Here is a 13,773-nt window from a genome sequence, read left to right as displayed (position 1 = left end):
ACCTCGCTGATATCTTTATAGTTCAACCACATGTGCCAGCCAATGTAGTCATGAGCTCTAGTGCAAAAATCGGAAATCGACCCTGGAGCGTGGTCATTAGCGCTTAGTCGCACAGCAAGAGACAACCCGTCAAAGACATACCTCTTGTTTCCTAAATCTTTGTTTTCAACGACGTATCGCGAACGCTCTTCGCTGGACATCTTATCCCAGATAGCGGCATTTTGTCTAGTGGCAAACGTTAGCAAACACAATCCATCGGAGTGCACAGTTCAACATACTTGTTACGTCTCACGTAGTAGATCTTGGCAATGATGAATATCGCCATACTCCACACCGCAAGGCCAATCAGGGCCTTATTGCCGGTGTGGTAGTACGGCTTATCTTCGGTGCGGTAGACCTGGACATGATGGTCAGTCAATCTAACTCTAGCACACAGGGAAACGGAACAAGAACTCACGTTGTTACCAATGATGTTACTAGCCTGCACCATCATATTGTAGACGGCAGTAGCAACCGTACGCGTTCTCACAGAGCCTGCATTGCGCGACGTAATTGCAACAATGATGGCATGCACGTAAGGCATACCAATCAGCAGGATCAGCAGAACCCAACGTACCCACGCACTAGCACCTTCAGAAATAGTCTCCAGCGCGATCAATAGGATCAGAGCCCAAAGCTCGGCACCAACACCAAGCAACAATCGCTGGTTAAACCGCTCCGACATCCACGTCCACACTAGCAGATTGATGATGAAGATCACATAGGCCGGGATAGTGAGCAGGTTTGTGTTGAAAGTACTGAAACCAAGTGACTTGAGTTCCAGACTGATGTATGATGTAGCTGGTGTCGAAGGGATCAACCAAGTCAGGCCAAGTAGATAGATGAGCCACATGTCGTAGTCCTTCAGGGCCTGCCAAAGCAGCCTGGGAGTAACAGCTTGACGATTGTGCATGGTACCCTTGCTTGGGTCATCGCGCAGCACGCGGTTAACCATAATTTTCTCCTCGTGCTCATTGAACCAGCCATTCTTCCCGCGGAACCGGCCTGCGGTCTGCGTTGGCGAGGGAGGCATCCAGAATGCGGCGACAATACCGATCAGACCCGTGATCAACCCCTCTAAGGCAAATAGGTATCGCCAGCCACCGGTGCCATCGGATTGACGAATATGGAGAAATCCAAAAGCCAGGAAAGCGCTGATAATCGCGGTAGCTTCATATGTCATCCAGAAGAAGCTGAGTCGGATAGGCAACTCCTTGGATTTATACCAAAATGATAGGAAGAGAATGGTATCTGGAATAAAGCCACCCTCGAGGAGACCGAGCATAGCCCGGGTCGCCCAGAATCCATTCTTATTCTGGATAAATGCCTGGCACGAAGCGATGAGACTCCAGCTTATCATTTGCACAGGAATCCAGCGATCAGGGCCGACCCATTTCGATATTAGCTGAGAGGGTAGCTCGGCGAAGAGAAATGTCAGGTAGAAAATTGTTTGACCAGTGTTGTAGTCGTTCGTGGTCATGCCAAGATCATCCAGCATGTTGTCGGACGTAGCTTGGACGATATTTCCACGGTCTAGCTGGAGCGCAAAGAAAGTCACACAGGCAAATGTACAGACACGCCAATCGATCTGCGGAATGGATTAGTCACTCTGAAGGCAATACATACTCTTCTCAGTAACTCATACCTTTCTGACAACGGCTTTCTCTTCTTGCTCCGACCACTCAAAGTCCGGGTCCCAGCGATGGGCACCCTCATATTCAGGAATAGGCTTATAGAACCGTGGGTCCTCAGTCGTATCAAAAGCACAGTCGGTCTGCTTGGCGCGAGGACCGTCAAAGGTCGACGAAGACGAAGACTCGGCGGATGAGACTCTTGGGGGAGCCTTCAAGTCAATGCTCTCGGCATCGGACGCCTTCTTATTGGCTTCTTCAACCGTCATCTCGCAGTATCCGGGATTGTTATTATGATTATGAACAAAACCAGAGAGGCTGTCCTGGGGTTGGACGGGCATTAACTCATATAAAGGCAGCAAGGCGACATTGACGTTTGCTTATCACGCCATATCTTCTATCTGCCTCGCTTTGGCCTCTACCTGTGTGGACCAGACCAAAGGTTAAAGACATAATCTTGATGCAGAACGGTGTGGGACTTCCGATTATGATGTGCATGAATGATTTAGAGTGCTAATTGCAACATCGCACCCCGATGGTGCACAACGTATTTGAATAGGTTATCTTGGGGAGACCTTGACTCGACGTCGGGAGAGCTTTCTGTGAGATCGGGGATCTTGTTGAGCAACATCTCCCTCGAAAGACAAGATCTCAGATAACTGGTGATTGGTATTCGAGAGACGACGAGCCGACGGATGTCCAGTAGGGTGCTGGCTTGGCTGCAATCACGCAAGTGCAGTGGGAGTGACGTTAGAGTCCACGAGTCGACGAAGCTCAAACTAGCAGGGGTATTTTGCAGAATCTTGTTTTGGATGAAAATTGATCCAAAGTACAAGTCTGGGGTAGGGAAGCACTGCTATCTCAACCGTGTCTTGGCATACAATAGGTTAGAGTGACCATCTAATTGTACTCCGTAGCAATTCATTGAACATCCATGGATAATCTACTCCGTAACATTCGAATGATTAGATGATACATAGACATCAAAATCTCGAGTCTATCACGCCATAGTGGATGGGAGAATCGTATCCAGGTACTTTCTCAAATCACGGCGATTGTTAGTGAGCGCACGCCATCTATCGCGTCATTCCCGGCCAATGTGAACCAGCAGGGGATATCTGAAATCTACCGAGATGGGCAGATTATATACATGCGATATACTATAAGTCCTCGCCTAAACCCCGCAGGCTCGTCGGCTCGCTCGCGAAGATCACGGAACAGTCGAAGGCCATCCAGGTACCGCAACTCCCCGCAATGATGGCGCAATTTATGGTTGATTTATATACCGGCGTTAACCCACACGAGACAACACATATACCGAGGAAATATACACTCTGTATCTCAATCTGAATCTCAATTTCAATAACATGGCTCCCTCCCTCACCGAGACAGTGGCTCTGCGGGCCCCGCCGGTTGCGACTTCGCTGAAGTCGGACGGTGGACACAACAAGGAAAACTTGATTGGATACAAGATCGAAAAGGAGCGCGAGATTAAAGGCACAGACAAGCTCCCTCCGGTGTCTTACCCGGATTATCTGCCCGTTTGGGATAACGAGACAGAAAGGTATGTTGATGTTACAGCCCATTGTCGTCCGCATCACCACGAATGTCATATCTGATAGATCCCCAGATATCCTCCTCTGCAGCACTTCGAGCACTATGACCATGGCAAAGATGCCGATGCCTCTTTCCCAGACCTGCTGCCTCAGGGCCAAGTCGAGGTCGATGAGATCACACCCTTCATTGGCTCTGAGGTCCATGGCGTGCAACTAAGCCAACTGTCTGACAAGGGAAAGGATCAATTGGCCCTATATGTTGCACAGCGACGAGTCGTCGGTGCGTGATCGAGGAGATTCCTCTCACCTCTACCCCCCTCCTACGCACGAGTCTAACAAATACAAACAGCGTTCCGCGACCAAGACTTTGCATCCCGCCCGATTCAAGAGGCCGTCGACTATGCCGGATACTTTGGCCGACACCACATCCACCAGACCTCTGGGGCCCCCAAGGGCTTCCCAGAGATTCACCTTGTCTTCCGCGGTGCTGATGACCGTACCGGCGATGAATTCCTGAAGCAGCGCACAAATACTATCACATGGCACTCCGATGTCACCTTTGAGAAGCAGCCCCCGGCACGACTTTCTTATATGTGCTCGATGGCCCAACCACAGGTGGTGATACTCTGTTCGCCGACATGGTCCAGGCATATAAGCGCTTGTCGCCTGGTTTCCGGGAACGACTCCACGGGTTGAAGGCCGTACACTCCGGCCTCGAGCAGATCAATGCTAGTTTGAATAGCGGTGGTATTGCCCGCCGTGATCCTATCACATCGGAGCACCCCATTGTCCGGACTCACCCGGTGACTGGTGAGAAGGCACTTTATGTGAACCCTCAGTGTAAGTCTAGGGCAACATATTTGACGAAGCATCTGGAAAGCTGACATGTCGTGTTGTTGTATAGTCACCCGTTACATTGTTGGATACAAGAAAGAAGAATCAGACCACCTCCTCAAGTTCCTATACGACCACATCGCCTTGTCGCAAGACGTTCAGGCTCGTATTCGCTGGAAGGCTGGCACCGTCGTCGTCTGGGATGTAAGTTATAGTGCCTACCTGTTCTTCAAATATGAGAAAAGACGCTGATCTTCGCAGAACCGTGTGGCATGCCACTCTGCCGTCTTCGATTGGGAAGATGGCCAGCGCCGACACCTCGCTCGTCTCACACCCCAGGCTGAGCCTCCCTTTGAGACACCCTTTGATGGTTAGAGGGGGCGCTGGAAGCCTTCAAATTTATAATGGCACGTAGCTACGATAATCTCAACTCCCAAATTGAGAAGAAAAGAATAACAAAGAATGATTTGATTTCCATCCTTGCATTATCAGCGTCGATGTGGTGCATGCACTCCGTAGGCTTTCCTATTTTGTGTCATTTAAAAGCACCAACCATTCAGGCTTTCTCGCGCCTAAAACGACTCAAAAGCCCGACATCCCATTCGTTAAACTGCCTAGCGGAGAACGGGAGCATTTTGTTACTCCTAGTCAATGCTTGCGACATTGCGTCGAATATCATAGATGGCAACTCCAATTCTTCCACCGACAAAGGCGAGGGATTCCCAATTTCTGGATGAAGCAGCTCATCCACATCAGGGGTCTTTTGGTAGAATACTTTCATCGCTTGCTGAGCCATAATAGTACAGCCGGCGCTAGAATTCGAGTATCGCATATCTGGATTGAAAACCCAAAGCTTCCAGGCACAATATGCGTTAGCGAGTGTCATCTGTAGATTTTTCTCTCTGCAATGCATCAAATTCAGAGGTGATTGGAGTGGAATGGAATGCCACCTACCACGAGACCGCTCTTCTGGCCACAATGGACGACAAACCGTCGAGCACTTTCTCTCTCGATCAACTCAAGTAACTGTGCAGCAACGATGGTTTCTGTTGGGTGAACCTCCCAGTCTGCAATGTCTGCACCACAACTGGGTGAACCGGTATTCAGAGATACGTTGGCCTTCAAGAGTCGCCATCCCTTGGCAATTGGATCTTCCATGCCGATTATGGAATTGCAGTTTGCGCAGTCGAGGGTTCGTGGCGCTGAGACTTCCATGTTGGATTTTTTCTCTTCGTCATCGCCCTGAAATGTATCGCTTGTTAGCAAATTGTAATTGTAATGGGAACTGTGACTATAGCGCCGAACAAAATACTGAAAAGCAAAGGAAGAAAAAGGCATTGCATTCAAGCTCACAGCTATATAGATACTGCCCATATTACATGACGCAAGGAGAATAATATAATGTACCTCTCGTAATCACGCCCGCTCCACTGCTCGAATAGCTGGCGCTGAAAAGAGAGAACACCTTGAGTCACAAAACAGGGTGAAGGCGGTCCCCACAAGTCCATTCTCGCAAACGCAAAGAGCGAAATCCATCTGCGGGGAGAGGATGACTACCCATCTTGTCCGTGATCCTGTTCCCGTGAGAGAACCACCTTCGCCTTGGATTGCAAGTACACAAAATGCATTTCGTCCATCTTGGGCAATTGTATCGGAGGCCACCCCACTGAAAAATGAGTGGTCCCCTTCTAAGTTGCCCGGTCCTGAGGGATAGAACGCAAGATGAAATGATGAGAAAGAAGGGAGGGATATAGAATCGTACCTTTTTTAATCCTGCGCAGTCTGTCTCAGCCAGAAGGAAAGTGGCAACATCGATAAAGACTGTTCCGGAAATAGCCACAACGTGACTATCCGCACCATATCCTTTAGTCTGCGCCGTTTGATCCTCGACCTGGAGCGCAGAGTCTTTCTCATCCTTTTCGTGCCCTTCATGGGGGTCGGGTTTGTGACAATGCCAGAAATCCATCATTTCAGCCCAGTTGCCACTTGGAAGGTCTTTCCAGATCCATCCTGCGGTAGGACTTTCACCTACTCCCGGATCAACCGACTCGGATATTGATGACGAACCAAGGAAAGCATGTTCGCACTCTCGACAACGAATACGAGTCAAGGCCGACATCTCTTCTGCTGTCCAGGGTGCAAACTCATCGATTAGTTCATCTCGTGGCGCCAGCGCCTCTTCGTCAGAATCAACCTGCATGCGGAAAGAAAAATCAAAGCTGGGATCCCCGGCGCCATTGGGATTGGATTTTGGTGCGGGACCAGAAATTGATTTCAACACGCGCCGAGACGCGTCATTAACGCGTGCTGGCAGTTTAATTGTTTCCGTGACATGTTCAAATGGCTTCGATAGGGAAACTGTGACTGCTTTTCTTGATTCCGAGAGTTGGATATCTGGTCGGATTCCATCAAATAGCGCAGTCCCGGGAAGGGAGACATAAAGGGTTATCTGGCGGATGTTTGGTAGGAATTCTGCATGGAGATAGAGGGGTATATCGCTATCTTGCATTGTGGAAGTTGTGCACACACGTATTAAGCCCAGGCAGAGCGATGGTGTTCGATAACTCAGATGTTTGATGCTCCTGGGGGGGGAAGGAAAACGGGGAAGAGGTTAGGAAGACTAGGTATTTATCTAGCAAGCACACTGTCATGGGAGTTATGAATGTTTAAGGTCACAAGAAGCATGTTGTGCTTAAAGGAGATTGGTGGATGTGTGGTGATATCGATCATCTCGTACTGGTGTTTCTGTGGTGTAAACAGTGCAAACAGCGTTGCAGTCACATGACTACATATAATTGTACAGCGAGAGCATTTTACTTTTCTTCCAAGGTCGTAGGGAACATTCATCACTCAATGTATTTCAATTATCCATTAAATCGTTCATATATTTGGGCTGAGTGGAGTCAAAATGATAAAAATAAAAATCTACAGCTCATATCCGACAAAGTTACCTCGCCAACCCTTGAACTCAGTCGCAAATCGTACAGCAGCCTTCAAGAAGAAGCTGTCTGCATCGCCCCATGTCGAGGCCAGTCCCTTCAGTGCTCGGGTGGTCGTGACAAAGTACACATCTGATGAGAATTCACCATTGACAGCTTTCTGGGCAACCCATTCCCAGTCCTTTCCATTCAGTTCATAATTCCGAATCTGATCCATTTTGATCTCAGGCCGCAGTTGCGCGACGTAGATACCAATGCAGATTAGCCACCATTGTCGAAGAAGATAGATTTGGAACTGGGGAGGAATGAACGGCAGCACGACACGGACAGCGTGGCTGGTTGCGAGGTTCAAAGCGAAGAACCAATCGTAATGCCCAGTCGAATCAACTGCTGTTCCAACGAGCAAGGCAGCTGCAAGCTCTTGGCTTTCGCGGAACTGCTCGACTGGATTCTCGATCTTCCACGCCTTCCAGTGATTGAGAAGCACGGCGTTGCGACTGACAAAAAGGGTACTGAGATTGTCGCTGCCAGGAGTGGAAAAAAGACCATCCAAGCCCTCATCTTTCCGGACTAGATCAAGAATTGCAAAAAGTGACTTTAATTCATATGTAGCCTCGTTTTTGGAGTTCTTAGGGTCCTCCAAGGACTTGTATATGCCATTATGGCAGGTTGCTGCAAGACCAAGTGCTTCCATTGCGATTTCACGACTGTCCAATTCAAAGGCGTACGCAAGATGGATCAATGGCAATCCGACTAGATAAATAGTTAGTGGGCGCAATTCCAAGCACGCTTTCTCCTCAAGGAAAATGAAAACATACGAGAAGCCATTATAGAATCAAACATGGGCTCTTTCCCGGTAAATAAGTACTCGGCCACAACTTCCTTCCAGTCATAGTTAAGGTTGACCATTTCGTCTTCAAAGAAGTCCACGAAAGCTCGATCATATCTGTTTTAAATTAGCGAGGAGTCCCAAGAGAAAGAACGGCTGAGACAAGCTCAGAAACCCACCCTCGGCATCCCAGGTGGCCTCGCCAGTCGAGAGTAGTGATTTCTGCCGGCGATTCTTTCCATTTCACCAGATTAGACACTTCCTTCTCATACAACCGACCTAAATTATCGGCGTCTGCACCTTGCAGAAAGGAGGAGCTTAAGAGCTGCGAGCAGGTCAATGTCATGGACTTATGATGAGGAATGCATACATAACAAGCTCTTGTTACCGAGACAATGCAAATTACTCACATGCATTAGCTGATTAGGAAAGTTCTGACGGTCGAACAGCGAGTTCTCGACATGGTTCAATTTCAGTAAGTGCTTCAATGCCCGGGCCGGCTTGTCTTGAGCTGTCTCGGTTTCATGGACATTAACCGGTGGTAGATCAATCGCTTGGGTGGGCGAGGATGAAAATAATCCTAGCGACGGCAATGATGGCCACCTAACAGTAAACATAGTGGCAATGAGTGAGGCCGTGTGTAGTCGTTTGGATGGGATTGTTGGGAAGCCGTCACGTGCATCGTAAGTGCATCGTAAGTTGGTATGACGTAGGAACTTTTGGTTTATCAATCTGATCACATGATGAATGATGAATCTGGAAGCGACGACCTCAGTTGCTACTCCTATTCCGCTTACTTCGGGAAGATGCAAAAGCAACCTTCTCGTGGGAAATCACAACTGGATAACACAAGGCAGAAGAGTGTCAAGTAGAGTATGGGGAGCTGTATCATTTTGCAACGTATTACATATGCCTGCATTGCGAGCAAATATATCTGAAAAATCTAGTTTTTGCGCTACTTAGTGACATTCTATGGGATAGTTCATCATTTCAAAGCAGGATATCTAATCCTTATGCCGTTCGACGAATGGAATTGGCTGCTCTGGCTGAGTACCGATCTCTCCATTGAAAACTTCCACCTGGATGCGGGGACCGACGAAATTCTTGCGTCCATCTACAATCCACTGGATGGTGGAAATGATGAAAACAATACCAAAAGCTGCAACACAGTAATCTGTTACATCACATTAGCTTTATACTTTCGCATCAAAAAGACAAAGTCAACTCACTCATGCTGCTACCAGTGGCAGGCAACTCAGGGGGAAAAGAAACAGGATAGTAGTCAGGGAAATGTATGCCAACGAGATCTGAGAGATTTTGAGTCAGTAAAGTACTTGTTTCCCCAAAGCTGCAGGAGCGGGTCTCTTACGATGTTAAGGGTCCAGCCAACAATTTCCGGCAGTTTGAATGAGCGCTCGGGAAGCATCCTCCTTCCTCGACAGCAGTTCACTGCAATTGGAATTCCATATGAGATACCGAGCAAAACCACTGATGCTGAGACAATAGCATTGAAAGCGCTTGGAGAAGTTAGCATTAACCAGAGTAAAGCATTATGTGTATTCTTACCTGGTAGAGCCCAAGAAGATACAACCAAAGATGATCACGAGAGCCAAGTTGAGATATAGCGAGTTCAAAGGAACCTGTAGCTTTGGATGAACGCGAGAGAAGAACGGAGAGGCAGGGAGACCGCCATCACTATAGTAACTATCAGCATGATGGGTCAGGCTGAAAAATGAAACCAACATAATAACGTACCGGGCGAAGGCATAGATCATGCGACTGCTAGTGGTCATGATAGCGGTTGCAGCAAACAGAGCACAGACCAGGGGGAAGCTAGAGAGAGTGTCAGCACAACAAGAACACGGCGGAAGAGTAATGAAGCCTACATCAAGAGACAGATAGCACCTGCATTGCTCGAAGTGGCGTTCTTCAAGATCGCAAGGAGCGGAGTCGCCGCAGAATCGATGATTTTGTTGATATCGCCAGCCACGAAGAGCAGTACAACAAGGAAAATTGTTCCAGTGACGGTACCGATACAAACACAAGCAATCATGATCTTAGGTCCCTCAACCGAGGGGTTGGGGATTTCTATAGTCTGTTAGCCTCAAATCAATAATTAAATGCAAACTCCTGGAAGCTACCTTCGATCATGTGGGCGACACCATCAAAGCCAGTAACACCAAGACCACCTTGCAGAAGCTATGAATATGTTAGATTTACTCATTAATTTTGGTATCAAACGACATACCCCAAGCAACCATGCCACTCCATCAGGCCCTACAAGAGTCAGTTCAAGAAACATAAGATCACGACCATAGGAACTTACATCCTGTTGTATTGATGAAATCCGTGAACACAAATCTGCTGTTGGTCAGTCTTTTAGCTCTAGAAATGATCGGCCAGACACATACTCTGCAGAGTTATAATCTGGTGAAGCACATGCAAGTACAGTAATGCAGATGATGGTAAATCCTGTCAAAGACCAGGTGACTGGGAGAATTAGTATGAATCCTCTGACAGATTGGTGCAAGGTATCTCACAAGCGCCCTTGGTAACGTAAGGCAGGACGTTGTTCATAAAGGCGTTGATGAGGAAGGCCACGATGTTGTAGCCGATATAGATCAGGAATTGGTGCCAGCGCTGGGGGTTATAGCTCTGGATTTGAAAGTCAGCCAAGTATATTAATGCTGCGGCCTAGAACAACATACCGGGTTCATGAGAGAAATGACACCCATGACGAGTTGACTGCCCAATAGACCACCAGTTGCGACCAGCGCAACCCAGCCAGAGCAGTTGACCCACCCTGTAATCCAGGAAAGAATGGGCACCCATTTTCTCCATGAGGTCACAGCAACCCAATGGTATTGTCCTCCGGCTGTGGGGTACGCAGAAAGGAACTCGGCTAGGGAGGTGGCCATGCACAAATTACAGATTCCTGCTGTAACGAGACCTATTGGGAACTCATGTCAGCTCTGGAATTCGAGAATTGGACCGAGAGCAGAGTGGACACATACCCCATACAATACTAGTACTGCCTCCCGAGGGCAAACTGAGTGACAAACTTGCCGACAGAGCAGTCCATGACTATCTAGTGTTAATTGCTGATTCTTATGGGAGTTTGGTATGTCAATCGCATCACGTACATTGAGAATGGCAAAAGCAAGACCCAGCATCGAGCTTTAGGAACAAATATAAGAGATTAGCCCACTAGAATCCAAGTTCAATTGCAGCACATACATCAATGAGAAGTTTCGCTTGAGCTCAGACTTATGGCCCATCTGGGCCAGCTGAGCATCGTCATGATTGTATTCCTCTTTGTCCATGGCAATTGCTATGTGAGAGAAAAGCAAAAGGTGAAGGAGGAACGGCCATCTCTTAAAATCCCGAGTGGAATGACGACAGCCCGAATCTTTCCAATCTCTACTTCTCCAGACGCGGGGGAACCGAGTACGGAGAAGTGTTATGTAACTAATTTGGGGTATTGACAACGAGAGACGATAACCGGCCGTGTCTGTGACTGGTGCGGCGGACCGAGACCGGCGATTTCAGCCAGTCACAGTCTCTGGAAGCCACGCGATCATCGAGGCCTTGTTGATCCTTGGATATTCGTGGACTGCCGATCCATGGCTTGCGGCGGCAGCCCCAGAGCTTGTGCACTAGTCGATAGCTTATTGGTCAGGTATGGCATCGGAGACCCACATGGTACGGGGAAGGAAATGGATGAGCCTTGAGGGACGGATAAATTCAAGGATGCATAGTGTGATGTGCGTGATAAATGAACATATATTATGCTCAAAGGCTTGGCTGATACTGACTTGACTCAAACTGGCTCAACTCCAGGTTTATTCTCCGTACGGCCTCTCTGTTTATAAATTAAGCCGAGGTGATAAGTTTGACTGTGGAGCGGTGGGCCGTAAATAGGGCGGGCTTCCCTATCTCTGGAGACAAATACACCTATGTCAAGATATCGCCTTCACCGAGTGGAATCCCCTTGTCCATATGTTCAATCATCAGTATCCGCTGAGGCAAACGTGGAAGACATTCCGGACTTGAGCCTTGATCCTAGCTACTTGGAGGGTACTTATTTGCTTCGTCAAGGTATTTTCACAGTCAACCCCCATTAAAATCGACTCCACTTCTTTGTAAACGATAGGTTACGAAGAACTGCGGACATATATATTGTAGGCTCCAGGACTTTTTTACTATGTGAAGAATGCCATGCCCAATTAGGTCTAGTCTTAATTTCAGTCCGAAACCCAACCAAGACATGGATGTCCCCGGGGGCCGTTTCGAAGGATTCGCTAGTAATCCTTCAATGTTGAGGGCTGGACTATACTCCACTCAGAAAGCACGTACTTTTCCGGGAGATAAAGCGAAAAGGAAAAAGATTAATGAGAATCGAAAGCTTCAGCACATACTCCGTACAAAGAGAACCAAAGTTGCCATTGCTCTGCGATGCACAAAATACATACATTATTCACACTCCCAACCTCCAACCCACAGATCGTATGTGGAAATTCAAATTCTCAAAATTTCTGACCTTGGACTGATTAAATGGCGGGTTATCGCTGGTTTCAACGAACGCAGCTAGTTGGACAACCCCGAGAGCGCCCCCCCTTGACCCACTGTTCCTTCCCCATGTCCATCACAAGTGCTCTGGAGATGGCTGACTAGCATCACGTCTTCCATCCAGGACCATAAATCCACCTATGTCTCTTCATTCCGATGCTCAGCACAGATCAGGGTCCAACCCCCGACGCACTCGGTTCGAACATGCTCAACCATCTCGGCCTCAGTCCGCACGCGAAAAGCGCGACGGTAGATCTTAAACGCTCGTTCAAACCTGTCGAGCTTAGGGTCAAGCCCCATCATCCTCATATGGCTATCCTCGATGTCTTTTAGTCTGGTGTGTGTGAGCATGGCAGTGCAACCACGGCACAGCTGAAGAATTTTGCGTGTACTCCCGTAAGGGACAACGGGCACCTGACAGGTAACGTCATGATGGTAAATATGCATTTGCTGCCTTTCTAATAAGCCAAGCGAACGCAGTGGGGCTGAATGGGTGGACAACGAAGCAGCGCGATAAACGTCATGCTGATTTTCAACCACAAATTCATCGTCCTCAGAGGTGTCATCTTCCTCAGATTCGTCAATACCTGACAGGAGGCCTTCTGCAGCGCGCTTAATAGCCTTGCGGGTGCCATACAGCTCCAGGGCCCTGGTCAGCGCCACTTTGACAGGAACAACCCAGGCACTAAGATCTCCCAAATCACAGCCATCCCTGCTCAGCCTCGGCAGGTACATGGTTTGATGATCAATGACATCGGGCAGGTCAAGGCCGAAAATCAAGGCCGCCTGTTCCACGGGGAGGCACCAGTATGCATGGTTGTCGTGCATACATGGATGGCAGATTCGTTCCATCGTCGGAAGATAGAGTTGGACACACAAGTCGCCACATACCACGCACTTTTCACGGCGAATTGCGTCTTTGAGCTCACGAATGGTCCAAATCTTATCGATCTGGGTTTGTTTAAGAAGCTTCGGCAGGCCAGGAGCCCAGCGCCTCAGAAATGGCACGGGGCTTTTCCCAACAAAGAAATTGGCAGCGCGGTTGACGTATGACAGACTTATAGCACTAGGCATATTCAATCTGTCGACAATCATGTCCACGATTTCGTTCGGAAGACATTTCAAATTACCCAAGCCTTTCGTATCCTGTTCCTTGAATCTGAGGACCTGTGGCATATGTCCCTCTTCAAAATCGAGGGTTCCATTTTGTATGGTACGGGGGTTTTTTGCAAGGATTCTTAGCAACTTTGCGGGCTTCCAGCGGTTGGCAAGAGCTCGTCCCTTGGACAGCTGCTCCTCATTTAGCGTGATATTCATTCTGGCGGGAGAGAAGGTATATCACGCAAAAATGCAGGGTCAAATGTGTTGGAGAGACG

The 13,773-nt window shown here is 48.3% G+C and overlaps 6 protein-coding genes across 6 annotated transcripts; 1 reads left to right on the top strand and 5 right to left on the bottom strand.

Annotated features, from left to right (window-relative positions):
• Window positions 1–57: 57 nt before the first annotated feature.
• On the bottom strand, window positions 58–1,939 carry N7500_009727 (putative transporter; the record flags this gene model as incomplete). The annotated part of the gene is made up of 5 exons (XM_056680866.1): window positions 58–82; window positions 142–225; window positions 279–397; window positions 458–1,627; window positions 1,685–1,939. 5 exons carry the CDS (start codon window positions 1,937–1,939, stop codon window positions 58–60), a joined length of 1,653 nt encoding a protein of 550 aa, XP_056528248.1.
• Window positions 1,940–3,037: 1,098 nt separating this feature from the next.
• Window positions 3,038–4,435, top strand: N7500_009726 (TauD/TfdA dioxygenase family protein; the record flags this gene model as incomplete). The annotated part of the gene is made up of 6 exons (XM_056680865.1): window positions 3,038–3,234; window positions 3,301–3,506; window positions 3,576–3,844; window positions 3,874–4,066; window positions 4,131–4,264; window positions 4,322–4,435. The coding sequence occupies 6 exons, from the start codon at window positions 3,038–3,040 to the stop codon at window positions 4,433–4,435; spliced, it is 1,113 nt and encodes a 370-aa protein (XP_056528247.1).
• A 181-nt stretch (window positions 4,436–4,616) lies between these two features.
• On the bottom strand, window positions 4,617–6,569 carry N7500_009725 (HECT-type E3 ubiquitin transferase; the record flags this gene model as incomplete). Its single annotated transcript, XM_056680864.1, has 3 exons — window positions 4,617–4,913; window positions 5,015–5,302; window positions 5,823–6,569. 3 exons carry the CDS (start codon window positions 6,567–6,569, stop codon window positions 4,617–4,619), a joined length of 1,332 nt encoding a protein of 443 aa, XP_056528246.1.
• A 416-nt stretch (window positions 6,570–6,985) lies between these two features.
• Window positions 6,986–8,445, bottom strand: N7500_009724 (questin oxidase family protein; the record flags this gene model as incomplete). The annotated part of the gene is made up of 4 exons (XM_056680863.1): window positions 6,986–7,752; window positions 7,818–7,945; window positions 8,008–8,153; window positions 8,239–8,445. 4 exons carry the CDS (start codon window positions 8,443–8,445, stop codon window positions 6,986–6,988), a joined length of 1,248 nt encoding a protein of 415 aa, XP_056528245.1.
• Window positions 8,446–8,832: 387 nt separating this feature from the next.
• N7500_009723 (GABA permease GabA) lies at window positions 8,833–11,151 on the bottom strand (the record flags this gene model as incomplete). Its single annotated transcript, XM_056680862.1, has 15 exons — window positions 8,833–9,002; window positions 9,058–9,135; window positions 9,305–9,345; window positions 9,395–9,523; window positions 9,584–9,661; window positions 9,715–9,916; window positions 9,970–10,027; window positions 10,077–10,105; window positions 10,155–10,189; window positions 10,240–10,318; window positions 10,369–10,483; window positions 10,537–10,778; window positions 10,843–10,912; window positions 10,972–11,005; window positions 11,066–11,151. 15 exons carry the CDS (start codon window positions 11,149–11,151, stop codon window positions 8,833–8,835), a joined length of 1,446 nt encoding a protein of 481 aa, XP_056528244.1.
• Window positions 11,152–12,535: 1,384 nt separating this feature from the next.
• On the bottom strand, window positions 12,536–13,714 carry N7500_009722 (uncharacterized protein; the record flags this gene model as incomplete). The annotated part of the gene is made up of 1 exon (XM_056680861.1): window positions 12,536–13,714. The coding sequence occupies one exon, from the start codon at window positions 13,712–13,714 to the stop codon at window positions 12,536–12,538; it is 1,179 nt and encodes a 392-aa protein (XP_056528243.1).
• Window positions 13,715–13,773: the final 59 nt, after the last annotated feature.

Source organism: Penicillium coprophilum, assembly GCF_028826855.1.
Source record: "Penicillium coprophilum strain IBT 35676 chromosome Unknown utg000006l_segment0_segment0, whole genome shotgun sequence".
Classification (NCBI taxonomy): Eukaryota; Fungi; Ascomycota; class Eurotiomycetes; order Eurotiales; family Aspergillaceae; genus Penicillium; species Penicillium coprophilum.
Note: the sequence above shows the minus strand (reverse complement) of the source record. Positions and strands in the feature narration are given on the sequence as shown.